This window comes from Octopus sinensis, linkage group LG6 (assembly GCF_006345805.1).
Source record: "Octopus sinensis linkage group LG6, ASM634580v1, whole genome shotgun sequence".
Taxonomy (NCBI): domain Eukaryota; kingdom Metazoa; phylum Mollusca; class Cephalopoda; order Octopoda; family Octopodidae; genus Octopus; species Octopus sinensis.
The window spans coordinates 117515274-117541010 of NC_043002.1; the positions used below are offsets into that span (position 1 = coordinate 117515274).

Sequence of the window (25737 nt, forward strand, 5' to 3'; positions counted from 1 at the left end):
AGCGACGTGTTCAGTTTCCAGTAACCGGGACCCTGCCTATGTGTTTTATCTAAGTCGAGCGTACACGTCACAAATTTGTGATCTGTGTAGCTGACTATTTTAAATTGTGGACATCCTACACTATCCCTATCCGCTGTCCTGCATAGAATTCTATCTAGATAGGATCTCGACGATCCGACGCGGTTTGTCCAAGTCCACGTTGGCACGTTCGGATGGTCGAGTCGGAACCTGTCAGACAAATGGAAACGTCTGAGTAGGTCTTTGAGGCACTTACACCCCCTTCTATTCCTATCCATTCCCACATAATCTAGATGCGTGTCCAAGGTAGCGTTCCAATCCCCTACTAACAGTAAAGGTCTAGACGTCCCCAGGAAAACCTCTAGACGTCTGAAGAAATCTGCCCGACCCATTAAGGACGGTGCATAAACTGCCATCAGACGGAATGCACAACCATTTCTGCCATCCACGTCCAAGACAACCAGCCTACCCTCCGGGTCTAGGAATATTGCTCTTACTTTTACATTTAGACTCTTTCGAAAAAGCACCGCGGTACCTCCATCACCCATGTTCGGCAGACAGGGAGAAAAATAAATGTCAAATTGATTGCCAAACATGGACGCGAGGGCCCGCGGCTTGCTGAGTCTGGTTTCACTGATAGCTACTATATTCACGTTCAGTGACTTGATGTCGTTTAGAAGGTAACCTTGCTTCCAAGCCGACGCCAAGCCACGCGCATTCACACAACCTAATTTAAGCATAATTGACGTTTACGAAAATTGTGTTTCACACACAAACATTGGAAGAGACAAGAGGCAAGAGGGAAGGTCACTTACTCATTTCGAAAGTTTCATTTTTTTCTTCTTCTTTTGTAGCGTCTTTGATGAGGTGTTTGTATAGTTTTTTGGAGAGGTATCGTTGAAACTCGCCTACCGCATTTGGAAATATTGTTTTCAGTGTATGGTGTTGTGTTTGTGTTATGTGTACAATTTTTATGTGCTTCGGTGGTGTGGTGCGCGGATGATTGTTTGTCTTAAAGTCATCTTCACAGATGTCCGTGTTGGATGCAATGTAATCCATTAATTTTTTATTTTCTGTGTCTATTGTGTGTGTGGTTTTGCGGGTTCATTGATTTTTTTATTGTCTAGGGGGATGCTGTCCGGAGTTAAATATCTCCCTGCTTTACTTCCTTGTTTGGTGGGCTTTTTTGATCTTTTCCTTTTACCCCCTGTGGCTATTTGCCATTCCGTCGAACTTTCGTCGTCCGACGTATCAGAAGAGGGTAAAGGCAAAGCATTTGTGTTAATATGTATGCTTGTAGAAATTGTTGATGTTTTGTGCGGTATTTGTGTTGTTATGGTGTTAGGTGTAGAATTTATCTTCTCGTCACTGTTTTCTGTCTTTTTAATTGTCGTCCTGGGTGTTGGTGTGGTTCTATATTTTGATTCAGCATGATGAATTGGTTGCGTGGTCAACGGTGATTTTGTTGGTACTGTTTCTTTTCTTGGTGATGTTGTTGGGGTTTGTTTGCTGGTTTGTTGTTTTTCTTCTTGGCATTGTTCCATAATTCAGTGTGTTGGTGTTGGTGTTGGCAACAAGGGTTTTTTTATTTGTTTTCTGATTTGTTCTTTCTTGTTTTTTCTGTGCTAGAGCGCACTTGGCAATTAAATGCTCTGGGCTACCACAGTTGTAGCATCTAGGCTTTTTGCCTTCTGCCACAACATATAGGCTTTGCCCATTTTCTAGGTGGATCCTATCGGGTAGGTTCTCGATAGAGGCCCCCTCAATCTGGATGGTCACTACTATTGTTTTTCCACCCCAATTGTCGTTTAGGTACACGGCGGTTTCTAAAATATTGATCTTTTTCAAATGGTAACAGATTTCCCCTGTTATCCATTTGTTCGGGATCTCGGGGGGTACATTCTTAATAGTAATTCTACTCACTCTCTGGCCTTTGAAATAAAGTACCATTTTGATATTATCATTTTCCAAAGACTCGGTAGAGTGAGCTTTTGCCACTTCCTGGTTAGGGAAGCGGACCACTACTGTGTTAAACTGGGGGCCCCAGTTTATATATTCTTTTTTTTTCATTATGTTTTTTAAACATTTTTCTATATCTGTTTTTATAATCTGTTCATTTTGTTTTTTGTTTTTTCTTATAATTTTATATATAATTGTCTTATATTCTATTTGTTCCTTTATGTGTTGAGGTGTATGCAGCACTAAATCTTGCCCACGGGTTGTAAAGAGAGCTCTCGTTTCTATTAGCTCTTCATTTGTAAATGTTAATATTTCTTTCTTCTGACGCTGAGTGTCAGCGAAATTTACTGGTGTTGTTGATTTTTTTATATTAACATCTTCACTATTAGATAGTTCATATTTATTGTTGTTCTTGTTGTTGTTTTTCTTAATAGTATTCGCGTGAGTTTCATTTTTATCATTTATGTTGGTCGTGGTGGTAGTGGTGGTGGTGGTGGAGATGGTGGTGGTAGCAGTAGTAGTCTCGTTGTTGTTGTTGTTAGTGGTGGTGGTGGTGGTGGTGACAGGGCTGTTACCGCAAGTGGTTGCAGCGTTCACTATCACGTCATTCAGGTTTGCACTTTGCGTGCATACGTTCTTTTTTCTCCGAGCGTTTCCAGACTGGGAAAATGCTGGTCCATAAAAGAACGCGACCAGCGTTCTACAATAAAATTTCTCGACATTTTTTAATCTCGAGAAGAAAATTACACAAATTAAATAGGGTTGAAACTGCCCCTAGGGGCGAATTCCTCCCTTGGAAAAGCACTCAAACGAAAGTTGGGTGCCTTACACACCTTATTTACAAACATGTACACAAAATATGGGCTATAAATAGTCAAAATAAACGATTACCTTCGGAGCCGAAGTGACAGCACGTCCGTAGATAGATAGATAGATAGATAGATAGTTAGTTAGATAGATAGATAGATAGATAGATAGATAGATAGATAGATAGATAGATAGATAGATAGATAGATAGATAGATAGATAGATAGATAAGTTTCTTTATTGGCCACACAGGGCTGCACACAGATGGGACAAGTTACAAGGTAGAGCTTTTCTTTTGGGGGGATGAAAAAAAAACAAAAAACAAAGGAAACAAAAAAAAATCCTTGCTACATTCACCCATCTTTTTTTAAAACATTCGCTAGACAAAACTTGCCTCTCTACTCTCACTTTCCTTTTCAAGTGGTACTTGAAGAAGTTGATGAGAGATTGACCAGAGAGGAAAGTGTTTGTCTCCAATCCTTTCAGACGCGTCCACCAGATACATTCTTTCGCCATAGCCACAAGGATGATGAAAATAGCTCTTCCTTCCCGTTTGAAGGAAGGAGGCGTGACAATATTGACGATAGACTCAGCTGATAAACCGACTCGTCCCACACGTGACAGCAGTTGTTCGACATAAGCCCACAGGTCGGAAATTGTTGGACACTGCACGAGTGCGTGCAGAACGGTTTCGTCGCTCTGACCGCATCTCGGGCAGGTCGGCCCTGTGTTTCTCGAGCCGTGTCTGTAGAGCTTATCCCGAATGGGTAGCGCTTCTCGGTAGCACTGCCAGGCCAGGGATCTCTGGAAGTTGTCCATGGGTCCTGGCCCGAAAGTCGTCCCGAACAGGCGGGTCAGGTATTCCTCGTCGACGTCCAGGTTCGCCCCGAGCTCGTCGTCGTACCTCCCCTCCACTAATCCCCTATAGAATGCTTTGGTTGTGATGAAGTCACTCAAGGTCGACCCGGGACGGCAGAGTTGCTTGAGAGCAACGCGACACTCGCGGTGCCATTCGCCCTTCCTCTGCCTCTTTTTGATCCACGACTGCAGTTCGGTCATGGAGACGAGTTGCGGGAAAGTGTGCCTCACAAACGGCGACCACACCTGTTCACCGTTGTCTACGTAGAGCCGGAGATGTCACAGTCTCAGCGCATGTCTGCGCATCATCAACCACGACATGCCCAGTTCTTCTTTTAACAGGTGTTGACAGCAAATGGATCGCCTGACCATCGGGACGCATCCTTTCCACAAGAAGCGAAAGAGAATGCGTTCTAGTTTGGTGATGGTAGGGTCGGGACAAGGCACGACCGTCAGGCGGTAGTAGATGACGGACGCGATGTACGTGTTCGCCACCTCCGCCCGACCTTTTAGGGACAGTTTCCTCTCGGCCCATTGCCGGGCGAGAGTGACCACCCTGCTCGTTATCTCGTTCCAGTTCTTCTCCACTCGGAGGTCCGGACCAAACCAGACCCCGAGCAACTCAACCGGGTCGTCGGTCCAGCGTCCCACGACGGAGGCGCTGGTGGACGGCATGGGCTTGCTTCTCCAGGTGCCTAGTCGCAAGCCCACTGACTTTTCCCGGTTGATTTTCACTTCCGTCACCGCTTCGTAGTTTTTCAGTGTCTCGCCGACCTGCTCGATGTGCTCATGGCTAGACACTATTACGTTGACGTCGTCCGCGTATGCTGACACGCTCGTCCCGCATCCCAGTTCTCGCGGGATGCCCCTCAAAGTTGCCAGCTTCCGCAATAATGGCTCGAGAGTCAATACGTATAGAAGCGACGAGAGGGGGCATCCCTGACGGACCGAACGTGCGATGTCGAAGGGTCTCGATAGATGTCCATTTACGCGAATTACCGACGGGTGCCTCTGTACAAAGCGGCTATCCAGCCCAAAACCATATAAAATAAATATACATACAAACCCACATACATACACATGCGAATAACCATATATATACATATACGTATGCCCATGCATATACATACAGACACACACACACACACATACATATAAATACACAAGCACATATATATACACATATACATACACATACATATACACACATCTACATACATACATATATATATATATATATATATAATATATATATATATATATATATATATATATATATATGAGTCGGGGTTACCACAGTAAATAAAGTACTCAATACATAGCAGAGTAAATTAATTTATTTTATAGAAGGAGCTTCTACAGGACTAGAACTGTTTCATTCAAAAGAAATCATCAGGAAGCTTCCTGATGATTTCTTTTGAATGAAACAGTTCTAGTCCTGTAGAAGCTCCTTCTATAAAATATATAATATATATATATAATATATATAATATATATATATATATTATATATACACATACATACAAATACACATACACATACACGCAAACACACGCACATATATATATATATATATACACATATATATACCTACATATACACACACACACATATATATTTTTTTTCTCCTCATCTTCCTCCCTTATTTTATTTTTATTTTTATTTCCTTTTCTCTATTTGTCTCTCCCCCCTACTCCAAGCACATAGAGACACGCACACACACACACACACACACACACGCACACACCCACACACACACACAAAAAAAAACACACGTACACACAGAGACGCGCACACACACATCTCCATAGTACAGTCATACAAAGTAGATGAATTTCTTAGCTGACCGTCTTCAAAATCATAAGGGTTTAATTTATGACCTGCCTACACACCGACACACATTCAGTGACGCTAGAATAGAGAAACGCCAAAAGTTCCTAGAACTCCCCTTGGGATTCCAGTCGGCCAAAGGGGATCCTTCTACCACTCCCCACTCCCTTCCTTTCTATCTCGTTACCCACGGATACAAAGGCACACACTCACACACTCACACACACACTCACACGCACACTCATACACATACACATACACACATGTTCTCTCACTCATTTCCTCCTCATCCACTTATACATATGCATATATCTTTCTCTACATGCACATATATATACATATATATACATACACAAATACACACATGCGTACATACATAAATGTACCCACGTTCACATAAACATATGCATAATTATGCATATATAAACACACATGTATAAACGTACTTCTGTACACATAAGCACACATAAACATCTGCCCGCTTATATAAACGCATATGCACATATAAAACCATATGTGCATATAAACATACATACGCATATATACGCATCCATACGCATATAAATACATATATGCACACATGCATGCATACCTGTATACATAAATGCATACATGCATATACATACATACACACATATATACATACATGCACATACATATGCATACATAAACATATGCACATATAAATACACATAGGCATATCTACACACGTACACTCACACACACTCACACACTGACACACACACACACCTATATATACATATAAATGTCTACAAGTCCATACATTTACACACATACACATATATATATATATACATATACATATATATATATATATGTAGGTCCCGGGTTGATTCGGGGTTAACCACAGTAAATAAGGTACTCAATACATAGCAGAGTAAAATTAATTTATTATATAGGAGCTTCTACAGGACTAGAACTGTTTCATTCAAGAGAAAGCTTCCTGAAGATTTCTCTTGAATGAAACAGTTCTAGTCCTGTAGAAGTTCCTTCTATATAATAAATAAATATATATATATATATATATATATAATATATATATTATATATATATATATATATATATATATATATATATAATACATTATAATATACATACATACATACATACATATATACACATACATACATACATATACAACATACATACATACATACATACATACATACATACACAAGTATACAAGCATATACTATACATATATATACATAAATACACATACGCATACATATAAATACATACAAGCCTACGTATGTATACACATACACATATACATACATACATACATAAACCTATACATGTATATACTCATACTTATACATGCACATACACATATATATATATATATTTACATATACATAAATACACACATGCGTACATATATATACATATACACCTATACATACATACATACATACATACACATAGATACACGCACATAAGCACAAACATATAAATATTTATATACACATAAATTTATACATATGCATACACATACACATACATATATGCTCGTGTACACACACACATGCATTAATACATACACCCACATATACAAACATATGCGCGTATACACACATGCATATACACGCATACATATACACACACATATATATACACACATACATATATACATACATATACATATATATATATATATATATATATATATATATATATATATATACATACATATATATATACACACAAACCTGCACACATATACACATACACACGTATACACGCCCACACATACACACGTACATACACTAATGCACACACACACATACAGATACATATATGCACTCGTATACATACATGTGCACATATACATATGCCCACTTCCATATATATGTATATCGTCTTAGGAGAGAAGGTAATTGGGGGTGATGAAGGAACGGTGGGGGTGGGGGGCTTTTGTGGGTGGGGTGACGTCAATCGGGTTGCCGGGTGGGTCTGTAATGTTTGTAGTTTGCATAAATTTTGTGCATACAGTTTGGGGAGTGTTCCGAGATCTTGTTGAGGAGAGGGCCTTTGGCGAACAAGATCTCCAGGCTTTCAGAAATGCAAAGGTCGTAGCAAGTATGGCCTCCAGTGTAAAAACGCGCCCTCTTTAGTAGTCTCCACTTGATCTTGAAGGGGATGGAGTTCCTTTTTAGGTGCCAGATATGGGCGGTGAGAATAGTCTGGTTAGATTTGTCAGGTCGCCGGAACGAATGTGTGTGGGCGTACCAGCGAGTCTTAAAACTATTTGACGTCATTCCGATGTACGATTTTCTAGGAACTGTTGGCGTTTCTCTATTCTAGCGTCACTGAATGTGTGTCGGTGTGTAGGCAGGTCATAAATTAAACCCTTATGATTTTGAAGACGGTCAGCTAAGAACTTCGTCTACTTTGTATGACTGTACTATGGAGGTATGTGTGTGCGCGTCTCTGTGTGTACGTGTGTATTTTTTTGTGTGTGTGGGGGGATGTGTGCGTGTGTGTGTGCGCGCACGTGTCTCTATGTGCTTGGAGTAGGGGGGAGAGACAAATAGAGAAAAGGAAATAAAAATAAAAATAAAATAAGGGAGGAAGATGAGGAGAAAATATATATATGTGTGTGTATATGTGGGTATATATATGTATATATATATATATGTGCGTGTGTTTGCGTGTTTGCATGTATGTGTATTTGTATGTATGTATATATATGTATATATATATATATATATATATATATATTATATATATATATATATATATATTATATATATATATATATATATATATATGTATATGTGTGTATATGTATGTGTATGTATATGTGTATATATATATGTGCTTGTGTATTTATATGTATGTGTGTGTGTGTGTCTGTATGTATATGCATGGGCATACGTATATGTATATATATGGATATTCGCAAGTGTATGTATGTGGGTTTGTATGTATATTTATTTTATATGGTTTTTCATTTATCTACTTCTTCCCTCAACTTAATAACAACAACAACAAAATGACTAAAAGCAATAGTCTTCTAATTTACCTAAAACTCTATTCAATTATTCTATTTATTCATTTATTTACTTTATCACTGATTCTTTTGACAACTCCCTTAAGAACGATAGTTTGCGATCTGCTTACCCAAAAAACGTCCCCCACCACCACCCCATTAAATCTGCCTAAAGGTATAAATACCAGACCTTATTTTGACAGCCAGCTTCCTGATGATTTCATTTGAATGAAACAGTACTAGTCCTGTAGAAGCTCCTTCTATAATATATATATATATATATATATATATAATATATATATATATATATATATATACCTATATATATATATAGTTATACATACATACATTCATACATACATACAAAGCAGCGTGGAAAATGTTTATAAGCCATCACACAAAAAAAAAACACGAAAATATTTTGACACAAATTAAATTTAAATGCTGAAGTGAATCTAACGGATGTTTGTGTGTTCTTAAATGGCTTATAAACATCTTCCACGCGGCAATTATATATAATGTTATAATTATATATAAGGTTATAATGGATACAGATCGTGTATCAATAGCTATCTTAAGGCGGTGGCCTCATGGAGCTGACCAGCGGCAGCGATTATTCTTATATCTATAAGAATCCCATATTAATATGGCGATAACAATTATATATATATATATATATATATATATATATATATATATATATATATATATTTACGTGGTTTCAGCTCAGAGCTGCGGCCATGCTGGAATACTGCCGTTTTGCTACACGGTAATTGAGAGCCTCCTCTAATATGTGGCATTTGGTGAATAAGGGAGTTTGATGTCGCTACCTACATTTGCACCTCTTGCCATGAGGTAGGTGCATCTGGGACTCTCGACAGGAAGAGGTCCAGTTTTGATTTGAAAACACCTACATCCACTTTGTGTAGTTTCCTCAGGCTCTTTGGGAGAATATTAAAAAGCTGTGGACCCCTGAAACCCAGGCTGTTGCAGTAACTGTTCCTGAAGCGCGATGGCATTGCTGGGATCTTCGGCACTGTGAAGTGTCGATGCGTTGCCAAAATTTGGCACAATTCCTTCCAGGATCTTCCAAATGTATATTACTGCATACCTCTCCCGCCTTCGCTCCAGGGAGTAGAGTCTTGGCTGTTTCAGCCTTTCCCAGTAGCCGAACTGTTGCAATGAGACGATCTTCTTTTTGAAGCTTCGCTGGATTGCTTCAAAGTCCGCTGTTAATTTTACACTGTTGGGTGACCATAGCTGGGAGCAGTAATCCAGGCGGCTGAGGACGAATACCTTCCAGAGGACCATTATTGTTTCTTTCTCCCTGGTTCTGAACGTTCTCAGGATCCATCCAGCTAGTCGTCTGCACTTTGTCGCCATATATAAACGTAATAGATGCATTCCTGTTATATATTACACAGACTTGAAACGTACGTATTAAATGATTTCAAGATATTTGGTTCGACTTCATTCCTACAGCTACACACACACACACACACACGTATACACATATGTACACACAAACACGCACACACAAGCACAGACATACAAACGCACGCACATATATGTATACACACACGCACATACACACGCACGCACACACATATATGTATATATATATATGTGCATGTGCTCTTTGCTTCATTCACTGGTTTCAGCCATTGGATTACCACGTACTGGAACGCAGCCTTCAAGTTTTGTTACTGTTGTTGTTATTGTTGTTTCGGTTGATTACATACTTATTCTATTGACCAAGCATAACAGATGTTCACCATTACCTCTTTCCGCTTTGTCTTACCTCTTTCTCTCTCTCTCTCAACCTCTATGTCTTTCTCTGTTTGTTTGTCTATCTGCCTCTCTGTCTCTCTGTCTCCCTCTCTCTCTGTCTCTCTCTCTTTCTCTGTCTGTCTCTCTCTCTCTCCATGCTCACCTTACCAACGTACATCAAACACCTTTATCAGTGTTACATCGAAGACTAATTGTATATCGGCTGATGTGAAATTAACTCCTGAACACTACTGCCGCTACCTTCGCCACCCTACCACCACCACCACCACCACCACCACCACCATAACCACAACAACCACAACAACAACAATAACAGCGACAGCCACGACAACCACGACTCCCCACAAGCACTGCCAGCATCTCCTCACACCATCACCAAATGACTCCTTAGCATCACTAGTAACAACAGCAAACAAGGCGGAACACTCACACACGAAGAAGTAAGAAAACAAAAGGAAAAGACAACCGACTACACCACCACCACCACCACCACCACCACCACCACCACCATCATCATCATCATCATCATCATCGCCGTCGTCGTCGTCGTCGTAGCCACTACCATCACCGCCGCCACCGCCGACCGCTGTTGCCACCAACACCTCCGTCATCTCCACTACTACCACCCCCATCATCACTATCACGACCACTGCAGCCGCTGCCACCACAGCTTCAGTCATCATCATCATCATCATCAACGTCGTCGTCCTCGACCTCGTTGTCGTCGTCGTCGTCATCACGAATGTTAATTTCCCTACCCCACCCAGATATAAAACATCACCCCTTTTCTTTCCTCACTCAGACTCCCACTCTTTCATCTCCCACCCCCATCCTTGCATATTTCGCTTACTTACCCGAATGCGGTAAACGAACGAGATGCACGCATGCACAAACACAATCACGCGCACAATTCTCACATACGCGTATATAGACTCGCACACAAACACACACACACAAACACACACACACACACACACACACACACACACACACACACAAGTACATGTTACAAGAACACATATACATTCCTATATAGACAATCACACATCCGGAAACAATATATAAAATCTCACTGACACACACACATCCAAATACACAACCACATAAAATCACTCACGAAACCACTCACGTACATCCAGGCGCAATCACATATCCACATAGTCAAAAGTACACACACACACACATACACGTACATAGCAACCCTTCCTACATCAGCATACACATATACAGACAGTCATGCATTCATCAACAGAAATACATATAACACTCACACTCCAACCAAACAAATGTATAATAGGAGGATACAATTGAAAACAGCGCACGGAATTATTTACTGTGTCTCAGATGTCTTGCGGACAGGATGAGGTACGATGTTCCCCAATTATTTTTGGCACAGAGATGGTACTGGAGATTTACGTATCCTTCAGGAACTGGCTTCTATGTAAGTAACAAACTGGCCTGTTACTGTCTCTTTGAAATGTTTAGCCACATTTATTCAGTTTTTCGAACGAAAACAACTTGCGCATTTTGTTTGTAGTTTCAAACTAAAATATCAGCTATTATAAAATACACTCAAAAGGTAGAACTGAATGGAAATAGTTACCCTGCGTTTAAATACTGTAAATCCTCGAGTATAGTCCGCTGGGGATTTTTAGGGGGCTGTACCTCTGAAAAACCTAAACCTTGTGTATAATACGCACCCCTTCTCTAACTTGAGTCAAGGAGGTCTATATAACGTCCTTGGTTTGTAAAAATGTATATTGTAACGTCCTTTATTATTATTGTATATATAACAATGCAAACATGTAGCTTTTTTGTGCATTTTGTTTGCAGAAAATAAAGAAATAACAGTAATAACAGTAATAACGTTTAATAAATGTTGCTTACTGTAAGTTATGAAAGCTCCTTTTATGACTTCATTGCTTTCAGGCTTAGCTTAAGGTATTTTCATGTCCGGCATCACAAAATGCATCTGAATAAACATAGCCAGACAGCAAATAGAGACTCGGACATTGCTTAGAAAATATTTTTCATTTTTAACCTCGTATATAGTATGCACTAGGGAGTTTGACTTTTAAATTTTTGGGGGAAAATGCGGATTATACTCGAAGATTTACGGTAGTTTTGTTAATCCTTTACTATTTCTGTGACGTTTTTCTTTCTTCCTAATTTCTTGTATTAGTAGTAAGGCGAAAAAAAGGCGAGCTGGCAAGCAGAAACAAAATGCTTAGCGGCATTTCGTCCGTCTTTACGTTCTAGGCTCAAATTCCGCCCGGCTTGACTTTGTCCTTGATCTTTTCGTGGTCTATAAAATAAATATGTCAATTATTGATGTAATCAACTACCCGCCTCCTCTGAAATTGCTGGCTGTGTGCCAAAATTTGAAATTACTATTAGTAAGGCATTGCGCCTATAGTAGAAAGGATTATTAGAAAGGCAAAAGCGTCGAGCACACCAGACAAAATGCTTAGAACATTTCGCCTGTATTTACGTTCTGAGTTCAAATTCCGCAGAGGTCGACTTTGCTTTTCATCATTACAGGATCTATAAAATATATACCAGTTGAATACTGGGGGTTGATGTGATCGAATAGCTCCCTTCCCAGAAATTGCTGGCCTTCTGCCAAAATTTGGAATTATTATTAGTAAGACGGCAAATTGGTAGAATCAAGCGCATCGACTCTTTAGTGCTGAGCTCAAATCCCACAGAAATCAGCTTTGCTTTTCATCCTTTAAGGATCGATAAAATAAGAACCGGTTTAGCGCTGGGATCGATGTAATCGATTTACCCCCGCCCCTCAACATTGCCGGTCTTGTGCCATAAATTAGAAAAAATTTAGAGGCTGTGAGCTGGTAAATCTATTTCACTGTGGAATTTCGGCGTTAGTCGAAATTCAAGAACTCCTTGCGACCTTTTGCAGAAACCTAGGATTCCGACGAAAGCCAGTTAGAAAGGATTTTGTTTACTTTTGTGTCACCTGTTGAACCTCTTTAATTAATTTAACCAGTCACAGCGAGTTTTAACATTTTTTGTTTTGCATTTTAACGTTTTTTAAATATCTTTTCTGTCTGCTTTCTAAAATCGTATGAATTTAGCTCCGTTGTGGAATTTAGTATTAATCGTCTTAAATTTTAACCACTTTCCGCAAGTTTTAACCCATTGTTTTTTCTTCTAATTTTCCTTCTGATATTCTATCAGATTATCCTTACCATGAAAATCGACGTTAATCAAGTATGATACTCCTGCTAAATCCTCCATCACCTGTTTTATCTCTTTAGCCACACGTACCCAGTTCTAACTAGTTTGTCCTTTTTTGCTGTTCCTTCTTCACTTTTTTAATATTCCACCAAAATGGAAACTGTGTCAGAGACCAGGTCGCAGACAATGCGACGAAAATTTTGACACCAAATAATAAATGATTCAGCGAAATTAACAGTTTCTGTGTTTTTTGAAAGTCTAAAGTGAATTTTCAGTTCTGTGGTTGCTACCTTATTGTCGTCAACATAAAATTCAACGTAGAATTCGCTGTTAGTCAAATGAAATATTTCCTTAAACTCTTACTACTTATTTACACTCTTCAGCCAAATTTTACTCTTACCACTTCTTCCTAGCTTTCCTAATTTTTGAATGGCTAAATGTGTATCTTCCACGCTGTAATTGTTTTAGTTTCAACACACGACCCCAAATCAAATTATTGCCTGGCAAGCACATCTCCGAACTTCATTCTGCCAAATTATTGTCACATTGTCACTATGGAATTACGTGTTAGTTGAATAAGACAATCTTAATAAATCTCATGTTTTTTTCCTCACTTAACATCTCTTTCTAATAATCGTTTTCTTTTTAATATCCTTCCAAAATGCTATACAATTCGAGTGTTAGTCGCTAATTGTGATAATTCTTATATTTAGTTTCTTTAACCAGTTGGGTTTCATTTACTGTTCCTTTCTCACTTTTTCTAACGTTTTGCCAATTCAACGTCAGACTAGTAAGACTTGTCACTTGGACTAGTCGTCAGTTCCAGCTAATTTGAAGCAAGTTTTAATTAGTTTTGTTTCCTACTTAACAGAAATATTCTTACAAATTATCGTCTTCAGAAAATTCGACCTTAATCGAATACGATATACCTGTGAGTAGTAAGTTATTCTCCTTTACTCTCAGATAGTGTAGACATATGACCAATGGTGGTCCCGCCGCGACCATTTCGACATTTTAGAAAATATCTAGGATTATATTATGCCATTTATCCATTCCTTCTGAAAAAAAAAACTGTAGGGTATAATTTGAGAGAGACTTGACTGCTAATTCTAGCAGATTGACGGAACTTATGGATTGAATGATGTATAAACCAAACAATCGTATAGAATTACTTAATCAGAGCGAGGGTGGCAATTCAATGGTGAAGTGGTGCGTTGCGGTGAGGAGAAAGGACTAGTCCGAGGTTGCCTGCTGAAGTATCTACTTCACACTCACTCGATGAGCAGAATTTTAAGCTAAGAAAACATTCCCTAAATGATGTTGTTGCTGTTGTTGCTGTCGATCCCTCGGGCAGACTTGCTTGGAAATCCTTCTTTTGTTTTTTCCATGTGCAGAGCTCCTAGTTTAACCAAGATTATCCAAGGCGTCTTTTTCTAAGACGATATGGAGATTCTGCTGCTATTTCTAGCAGGTAGTGCTACTGCATAGAGGCTCCCTCGTTGACTCAATTCTTTAAAAGTTAACGGAGCTGTTGTCTTCTTCCAATCAGACTTACGCCATCAGCCTCAAAGAATAATCTCTAATTCGAGCCTACTCTAAGCTACTAAGAATGCGTTTCACAACTTGAAGATCCACCCACCACACGCGATAGACTGGCGGTTGCACGGGCGCGAAAGCTACGTTGTTATCCTCATTCCGCAAACGGTGGCTTTAAACGGGTGGAGAGCTGAACCATCCTAAGGTACAGAGGATTCGCAATCTAGACATGGTTCTGAAAGTTTACCACACCATAGTGGGTTACACCATGGTTCCGCTGCTTTGTGGCAGAAGTAGGAAGAAATAGTGAGAGAAAGTTATGGTGAAAGAGTACAGCGGGGTTCACCCCCCACCCCCACCCCCGGCCGGTGCCTCGTGGAGCTTAGGTGGTTTTGCTCAATAAACACTCACAATGCCCGGTCTGGGAATCGAATCGGCGTTCTTACGACCGCGAGTCCGCTGCCCTAACCACTGGGCTATTGCGCCTCCACACATAGCTGTTGTTGCTGCTGCCGTATACAATGCAGTGTTTACTCAAGTCTCCAGGTGCCTGATTACGTCCACATAGACTGAGACATTTCACTGTTAGATGTCTTAAAAACAGCACCAGAAATTGCTTACAAACTGCTGGCACAAACTGAGAAGCACAGTTTCTCAACCATTTTGATTTTGTGATACATTTCGGAACATAAAAAAAAACTGACAGGCATACTTCGTATGGAAGTTTATAAAAAAGTATAAAACTATTGTTCACCTTGTGATACTAACCGTACTCGTGTATAACAAAATTTTATGAATGTTATTAATACAGTTAATAACATTTTATCAACTCTGACCTTCGCGAGTTTCGTTAAATTTAATGAGTTTTCATTCCAACTCCCACATATCGGAATTCTACTTTCTGCATCTACTAAAATATTGGTTTCAAATGTTGGCACAAGGCCAGCAGTTTCGGGGGAGTGGGTAAGTCGATTACATCGACCCCAGTGCTCACTCAACAGGTACTTATTTTATTGACCCCGAAAGGACGAAAAGCAAAGTTGTCCTCGGCGGTATTTGAACTCAGAACGTCAAGATGGACGAAATGATGCAAAGCATTTTACTCGGCGTGTTAGCGATTTATTTTCTACTCTAGGCACAAGGCCCGAAATTTTGGGGGAGGGGGTCAGTCGATTAGATTGACCCCAGTACGCAACTGGTATCGACCCCTAAAAGATGAAAGGCAAAGTCGAACCTCGGCGGAATTTGAACTCAGAACGTAGCGGCAGACGAAATACTTATTTCTTTACTAACCACAAGGGGCTAAATACAGAGAGGACAAACAAGGACAGACACACGGATTAAGTCGATTGAATCGACCCCAGTGCGTAACTGGTACTTATTTAATCGACTCCGAAAGGATGAAAGGCAAAGTCGACCTCGGCGGAATTTGAACTCAGAACATAACATTCTTACCCCAGTGCGTAACTGGTACTTATTTAATCGACTCCGAAAGGATGAAAGGCAAAGTCGACCTCGGCGGAATTTGAACTCAGAACATAACATTCTTACCCCAGTGCGTAACTGGTACTTATTTAATCGACTCCGAAAGGATGAAAGGCAAAGTCGACCTCGGCGGAATTTGAACTCAGAACATAACGGCAGACGAAATACCGCTAAGCATGTCGCTTTAGGTATCTACTAAAATATCTCGCCTAAGCTTACGTTTCCAGAAGTAATGTATGAGTTTGTTTCAGCATTTGATTAATGTGAGTTAAATGTAAATTTGGCCTACCATTGTTCGCTCAATTAGAGAAAGAAAAATAACAAAAAAAACGGAAACGTATCCCGGCGACTTAGCTTCTTTATTACTTCCACCTTAGCGAAGGCGGAAGTATTGTTTTTAGTCATGTTTGTTTGTTTGTCCGTGGACAAAGATATCTCAAGAACCGCTGGATGGATTCAGATGAAACTTTCAGGGCTTTTTAGCCGCGTTACAGGCACGAACTGATTAAATTTTGGTGCAGGACAAGGATTCTGGGTTATTTGTTATATTTACTTTACTTTTCATGAAGTATTACGATCTTACGTTGACTTTCAAGTCTTTCTCTGATTATCTCCCTTGAAAGCACGCGGATGGTTTCCACATAATTTATGGCGGCGTTGCTGTTTCCAAAGTTTTATTTTCGTTTCTCTATTATCAATTTTACTCGCGTCTCTATCTTATAAGAAACTGATGGTTTATGAAATCAAACTACATAAACCGTTCAGAAATTAAGTAACACTAACATATTCAGTGGCAATAATATATTTGATTTATCCTCGACAGTTTTTAGTTTTATCAATTTTGAATGTATCGCTCCTGTTTAAAACCTCTTACCTACTTGACAATTGCTTTTCTAGTTCTGCCTTGAAGGAAGCTTTTCTTCTTGGACTCATGTTTTTGGGCGCAACGATGTTGTTAAATCTCCGTTAACAGCACTGTATGCAGGTCCTTTCCCACTGCAGACGACACACACACACCGCATTTCAAACACGGCCCGCACCCCCACCTTCACATTCCATGACTACCATTGAGATCGATCAGGTATCGGACAAAGATTCTGGGTTTTTTTCGGTTTTTTAACTTAATTTTTGTGAACGGTTGAGTTCATTTTTAGTATTCTCGTTTGTGAGAGCAGTTGAGTTTATTTCAGATATGCTCATTTTGAAGTAAGTTTTATCTTGATAATTCCGATGTGCACTCTACAACCTATCTCTTTTCGATCTCTCTCTCTTGTTCTTCCTTTCTGTTTTTCTTTCCCACCCTTTCTCTAATTCTTTTCTCCCTGTCACCGTTCTCTCTCTCTCTCTCTATCTCTCATCCTTCCTCTTTGACTCTGTCGTTGCTCACACGTGACTAACGGCTATCTGTCTTTCTTTATTCCATTTCCTTCCTAAAGACAAGACGTGCTTTTGCGTGTCTCTTCTCAAAGCTCATTTTTCCAGCGTTCACCACTTCACCTCGTTATGGCTTAACAGCCCTCACCGTTTGCTTCTACTGTTTTGTTCTTAGTGTCCTGTTTATGTTACCACATTAACCCTCCGCAAAAAATCCCAAATTTTATTTAATTTGCTTTGCAGGAAGGACTGTTTTAACGAAGTCGAGTCTTGTCCCTACCTTCGAAACGCGGAGTAAATAAAACAGGAAACGACTGATGAAGGGAATGTTCTTTATGTTGCCTGTCTACTTTCTCTATTTGTTTCTTTCGTTGTACGAAAAAAGTTCGTATTCCATGCTTTTGCTTTTTATGTCCTCGTTTCTCAGTTTGTTAACGTTTTCTTTTATGTTCTGTACCCATATATGCATGCATATATACATATATATGTAGGCATGCACATGTATGTGTATTATATGCATATATATGTATATATATATATGTATATTATTATATGATCGAACGCCTCGCATCCATTTCCAAGTAGGTTTTATCTTTTATATATATATATATATATATATATATATATATATATATATATATATATATATATATATAGTGAATTGAAGAAATGGAGTTGAACGAAGATTGAACAGAAATCCTTTTATATATATAAATATTAGGGAATAAATCCAAATTTACAGGGAAAAAATCAGATTTAGGATTAAATCCAATTTTATAGTAAAATATTATATAATATTAATTCGAGACAAAACCACTATTTTGCAAAACAAACAAGGAAAGACTTAATCAATACATAAAAATTTTTAATATAAAGAAATAAACCACCACTACAATCGTTTCATGTCTTCAATGACATTCGTCAGGTGGATTTTCGATCTCCTAATCTGTTTTAATTATGAAGTTCTGTAAATTAAATTTACTTCATAAATTAAAACAGATTAGGAGATCGAAAATCCACCTGACGAATGTCATTGAAGACATGAAACGATTGTAGTGGCGGTTTATTTCTTTATATTAAAAATTTTTATGTATTGATTAAGTCTTTCCTTGTTTGTTTTGCAAAATAGTGGTTTTGTCTCGAATTAATATTATATATATATATATATATATATATATTCACATTGTGCAAATAAGATAACGCTTGTTATGTTGTAGAGAATAAATATATTGTGAATGCTTTATTAATAGATGGATGTTGGAGTGTATTGTCAAGAAAACACTTTATTCACTTGAATAACTTATCACAAGCACCAGTGGTGGATTAATTTATCAATAGAATATTATGATTAGTTTTATCAAAGGACTTATTATAAACAATTTATAAATTCACTATATATATATATATATATATATATATATATATATATATATATATATATATATTATATATATATATATATATATTCTTTTATATGTTTCAGCCTTGAGGCTGTGGCCATACTGGGTTACCACCATTAGTACACACACACACACATATATATATTCATTCATTCTTTTACACGTTTCAGTCATTTTGACTGCAGACGTCCTGGAGCACCGCCTTAAAGGGTTTAAGTCGAAGAAATCAACCCCAAGACTTATTCTTTGTAAGCCTAGTATTTATTATATCGCTCTTTTTGCTGAACAGCTAAGTTACGGAGATCTAAGTGCACCAACATCCGTTGTCAAGCGTTGGTGGGGGGAGAAATACAGACACAAATACGCACACACACAAATACACACACACACACACACACACACACAAACACACACACACACACCATATAATATATATATATATATATATATATATATATATATATATATATATGTGTGTGTGTGTGTGTGTTTGTGTGGTGTGTGTGTGTGTGTATTTGTGTGTGTGCGTATTTGTGTCTGTATTTCTCCCCCCACCAACGCTTGACAACGGATGTTGGTGCACTTAGATCTCCGTAACTTAGCTGTTCAGCAAAAAGAGCGATATAATAAATACTAGGCTTACAAAGAATAAGTCTTGGGGTTGATTTCTTCGACTTAAACCCTTTAAGGCGGTGCTCCAGCACGTCTGCAGTCAAAATGACTGAAACGTGTAAAAGAATGAATGAATATATATATGTGTGTGTGTGTGTGTACTAATGGTGGTAACCCAGTATGGCCACAGCCTCAAGGCTGAAACATATAAAAGAATATATATATATATATATATATATATATATATATATATATATATATATAGTGAATTTATAAATTGTTTATAATAAGTCCTTTGATAAAACTAATCATAATATTAGTAATTTATTTTACTAAGCCCTAATTATATAATATAATATTTTGAATTCGCCTTAAATGGTCCTTTTACATACTGAACACTACTTGGTGAAATTGATTAATAACTAATTAATTTTACCCTCAATTGTTGATATATATATATATATATATATATATATATATCAACAATTGAGGTAAAATTAATTAGTTATTAATCAATTTCACCAAGTAGTGTTCAGTATGTAAAAGGACCATTTAAGGCGAATTCAAAATATTATATTATATAATTAGGGCTTAGTAAAATAAATTACTTTGCCACATACTGAACTATCTAGAAATAGCAGCCAAAAAAGATTTTGTTAGTACTGGCAGTCTGAGCGGTTCATCTGAGGTGATACGTCGCCGAAGGGTATGTTCTTCCTTTTAGTGCTTCCAAATCCAAATTAAGAAATGTTGAGCTGACGAAAGAAATGCTGAGTTTATTTGGCTAATCTAGAAACGTTAACGTTCTCAAATAATCTTTGTACTTGTGATATTTTTCTGTTTTTACCTCCATACCTTCGTGAGTTATTTATAAGTAAACATTATCTGAGATAAATTTTCTTAAAGTGGTGGAAATGGCTAAAAAAATTTTTTGGCTGCTATTTCTAGAAAGTTCAGTATGTGGCAAAGTAATTTATTTTACTAAGCCCTAATTATATATAATATATATATATCTATATATATATATATATATATATCAACAATTGAGGGTAAAATTAATTAATTAATTAATCAATTTCACCAAGTATTCAGTATGCAAAGGGACCATTTAAGGCAAATTCAAATTATTACATTATATAAAAGGGCTTAGTAAAATAAATTACTTTGCCGCATACTGAACTCGTTAGAAATAGCATTTGATTTTTTAATGTCTCTACCCTCATACTTTCTTGAGTTGAATTGAGCAAACACTATATGAGAGAGGTTTTCTTTAAGTGTTAGAAATAGTTTTTTGGCTGCTATTTCTAACGAGTTCAGTATGCGGCAAAGTAATTTATTTTACTAAGCCCTTTTATATAATATATATATATATATATATATATATATATATATAGATAGATAGATAGATAATAGATAGATAGATAGATAGATAGATAGATAGATAGATAGATAGATAGATAGATAGATAGATAGATAGATAGATAGATATAGATATATCTGTAAATGAAATATGCGACAATTATTCGGTAGCCATGATAAAACTCCGAGTTTCGGATGCCGAGGTGGAAATCCACGCCGCCATCTCTTCAGTTATCCGTCCATCGGATAACTAAATGAGCTATTCAAAAGTATTTTCACTCCGCCCCTAGGATACTTGCGAGTCAGAAATCCAACTGACTTTTTTTTTACCACTGTAGATATAAAAATAGAGGCAGTGATGATCGATTACATCAATATAAAGTAAGACGATGTAATAAGGGCTATAGATGAAATGAACTCAAACTCAGCTACTGGCCCTGATGGATTCCCAGCAATCTTTCTAAAAGCATGTAAGCGAGTCCTAGCAAGAAACACTGCAGTCCCTCTTTCAGAGCTTCTCCAGCAACTGGCAAACTTCCAAGAGAACTGAAGTAGGGTAAAATATGCCCTATTCATAAAGGAGGTAACAGAGCGGAGGCCAAGAACTACAGACCTATCTCTCTGACTTGCACATCAGCAAGGTAATGGAACGAATAGTCAGAAGAAAACTAATTGCCTTCCTTGAAGAAAATGACTTGATACCTGACACCCAACGTGGTATCCAACCAGGAAGAAGCTGCCTAACTCAGCTCTTACAACACTATGACTGGATGCTGAAACATCTGCTCAATCACTCAAATGTAGAAGTGATATATCTCGACTTTGGAAAATTGGGAGAATGGCTTCATGACTTTCTGGAGGATAGAAGTCAGGTGGTAGTAGCCAATGGGACCACCTCCAATAAAACGCAAATACCGAGCGGTGTTCCGTAAGGCTCAATTTTGGGAACACTACTGTTCGTAATGGCCCTCTCAGCCATGCCCTCAGCCACACAGAGAGCCACGATCACAAGTTATGCAGATGATACAAAAACGTCTCACAGGTAATACATAACCCTGAAGACACTATGTACTTGCAATGTGAGCTGGATGAAATATACAAGTGGGCTGAAAAGAATAGCATGCTGAAAAGTTTCAAGCCTTGTGCTATCAGCATGCAAAACTAAATGCAATACCCATTAAATACACTGGACCTGGAGGGATTGCAATCCTAGAGGCACAGTCAGTTCGAGATTTACATGAGTAATGATGCATCCTTCCATGTGCATGTTGCTAAATTGGCAATGAAATGCAGGCGGCTGACAAGATGGATTCTTAGAACTTTTAGAACAAGAGATCAGGAAACCATGATGGTCCTCTGGAGGACACTTGTCCTAAGCCACTTTGGCTATTGTTCTCAGCTATGGTCACCAACCAGTGTCAAATTAATCTCAGAACTTGAGGCAATCCAACTAAGCTACACGAAGAAGATAGCCTCTATGAAGCATATACGCTACTAGGAAAAGCTCAGGAGATTAAGACTCTATTCCTTAGAGCGTAGGCGAGAAAGATATGCCATAATATACATCTGGAAGATCCTGGAAGGATTTGTCCCAAACTTTGGCATCGAGAGTTACATAAATACTATTGGGTTGTCCGAAAGTTCGTGCCGATTTTTAAAGGAAAGAAAAAGGTCAATAAATACTTGCCATTACATTTTTAATCAACCAAATGTGAACCATTTTGATGCACAATGCGACTCCATTTTTCCTTTAACTTGAAAATACCCTCTTCCCAGAATTGAGGTGGTTTCATGGCAAAGAATTCATCAAGGTATCTTTTTATGTCATCCAAGGAATTGAAATTTTTACCATTAAGACTATTCTGCAGAGACCTGAATAAGTGGAAATCCGAAGGAACAATATCTGGTGAATATGGAGGGTGGGGTAACACATCCCAGCCGAGCTGCAGCAATTTTTGTCTGGTTCCTAAAGAAACGTGCGGTCTTGCATTATCATGTTGGAAAACAACCCCCTCCTGTTGGCCAATTCTGGGCGCTTCTCTTGAATTGCTGCTTTTAACTTGTCCAGTTTTGTGCAGTATTTCTCAGAATTAATTGTCTGGTTACTTGGGAGAAGCTCATAGTACAGAATTCCTTTCCACTCCCACTAGACACAAAGCAAGACTTTTTTTAGGGCGAAGACCCGCTTTTGGGATGGCTTTCTCTGAACATTTCGGTAGATAATCCATTTCTCATCACCTGTCATAATTTGCTTTAAAAAAGGCGCGTTTTCATTCCGTTTATAAAGCGAAACACAGATGGAAATGTGATCCAAAAGGTTCTTCTTACTCAACTCATGTTCCGAGCTGGAGATTGTAGCCTTATTGATAAAAAGAGATCAGGCAGACCATCCACAACATATGATGACCAAATCAAGTCATTAATTGAGAATAACCCACATTTCACAACCCGGGAATTAGCAGAAAGCACCAACCTATCAAAATCCGTCATTCATGAGCACCTTGTAAAGCTTGGGTACACAAACCGCTACGATGTTTGGTGCTTTCTGCCAATTCCCGGGTTGTGCAATGTGGGTTATTCTCAGTTAATGACTTGATTTGGTCATCATATGTTGTGGATGGTCTGCCTGATCTCTTTTTATCAATAAGGCTACAATCTCCAGCTCGGAACCTTGCAAACCACTTACGTACAGTTCTTTCGGATAAAGAAACATCACCGTAAACTGCGCATGTTTCTTTGGTTGCTTGTGAGGCATTTTTCCCTTTACGGAAAAAGAAAAGTATCAAGTGCCGAAAATGAACTTTCTTATCTTCCATTTTAAAGGGTTACAGGTTATAGGAACATAAACCTTCTTCCACGAAAAGATAGCTTAAACCGTGCTCTAAATGGAAGTGTAGTCAAATCCTATTTCATGGACTCAACTATGTTCTAAAATAAGTCGGAAGGTAAGCTACAATAAATCGGCACGAACTTTCCGGACAACCCAATAGATCTGGGCGTCACTGCATAGTGCCAAGGACACCAAATTTGCCATCAAGATATTGGACAAGATACTACAACAGCCTGGTCTTCGGGGACCACAGCTCTTCAATATCCTCCCGAAGGACCTGAGAGACCTGCATGGGGTGGATGTAGGTGTCTTCAAAATAAAGCTGGACCTCTTACTGTCAAGTGTCCCAAATGAGCCAACTTCGTGGCTGGAGGGGCAGATGAGGGCAGCTGTACCCTCATGTACCAGATGCCAATTCCTAAAAAGCATTCGTGAAGTAAAATTATGTAGCAACACCAAATGGCGGTGCCCCAGCATGGCCACAGCTCATGAGCTGAAATTAGATAAATATATTTTGAAGACACCTACATCCACCCCATGCAGGTCTCTCAGGTCCTTCGGGAGGATATTGAAGAGCTGTGGTCCCCGAAGACCAGGCTGTTGTAATATCTTGTCCAATATCTTGATGGCAAATTTGGTGTCCTTGGCACTATGCAGTGACGCCCAGATCAATTGGGTTGTCCGGAAATTAATATTATATATATATATATATATATAATTCCAAGAGAGTTAGAGGCTGTGAATCCAACCAACTAAGGGATAATATCTATCCAATATACAGCTGGTAGAATACCCAATTACTAATACACAAAGTGTTTTTTCATTGCATGGCAATTACATTACCGAGTGTAATAAATGGGTGAGGGTAAAAAGTTATTTTACCCTTAATTTATATAGCAAAAGAAAATGGAAGGGTCAAGAGTTGGTATTCATCAACTAATAGACATTATATTATGTCTATTTGTAATATTATATACTGTTTTTTTAAAAAATAAACTTGTAATAAATTATCTTTCATATGCAGTATATTAAAACAATATCCCCTAAGTAATATCACTTTAACTGAAAATTCATATATATATCTGAATTCATCTACATTTTGTTTCTCTGTAAATTTCAACAATATATATATATATATATATATATATATATATATAACGGGAAGCTTTATGAAAATAGACAAAAGACGAAGGCAGGTTTACGGAAATAAACAAAAGACGAAGGCAGGTGGAATACAAACAAACAATTGTATTAGTATGGCGCTCAGGAAATATAAATAAAACAAGTCTTTAACGTTTCGAGCCTACGCTCTTCAACAGAAAGATACACAGAGAAGAAACACAGAAAGAAGGAGAGAAAAAAATGCGTGCAGAAGCTAGCGAATCAACATGGCGATCTGATTTCGGCCAGAAGTCAAAGATCAAACGTGAGATGCAAGAGCGAAATTAGGGGAGATAATAGGGTTAAATGACCTCGCTCCAACATAAGAGTGTGTGTGTGTGTGTGTGTGTGAGAAGAGTGTGTGTGTGTGTATGAGAGAGTATTAGTGCATATGAGAGGTCTGGACGTGTGTATGTATATATGATGTGATGTGTAAAGTCGTATGGTGTAGTGTAGAGAGAGGAGATGAGGGAAGAGGGGGGAGGTAAGGGGGGAGGGGTGGG

The 25737-nt window shown here is 38.3% G+C and overlaps 1 protein-coding gene across 5 annotated transcripts in view; it reads left to right on the forward strand.

Moving 5' to 3' along the window:
* LOC115213340 (coiled-coil domain-containing protein 154-like) overlaps positions 1–25737 on the forward strand; it is a 182276-nt gene that overhangs the window by 36560 nt on the left and 119979 nt on the right. For 2 of the 5 annotated variants that reach the window (XM_036504288.1, XM_036504292.1), the window contains exon 1: positions 11602–11720. The exons of 2 other annotated variants lie outside the window; for them this stretch is intronic. In XM_036504288.1, coding sequence (XP_036360181.1) covers positions 11650–11720 — 71 coding nt within the window. In that variant the 5' untranslated portion in view covers positions 11602–11649. Of the gene's footprint in view, positions 1–11408; positions 11721–25737 lie in introns of those variants that run through there. One more of the 5 variants, XM_036504291.1, reaches the window with a different exon arrangement.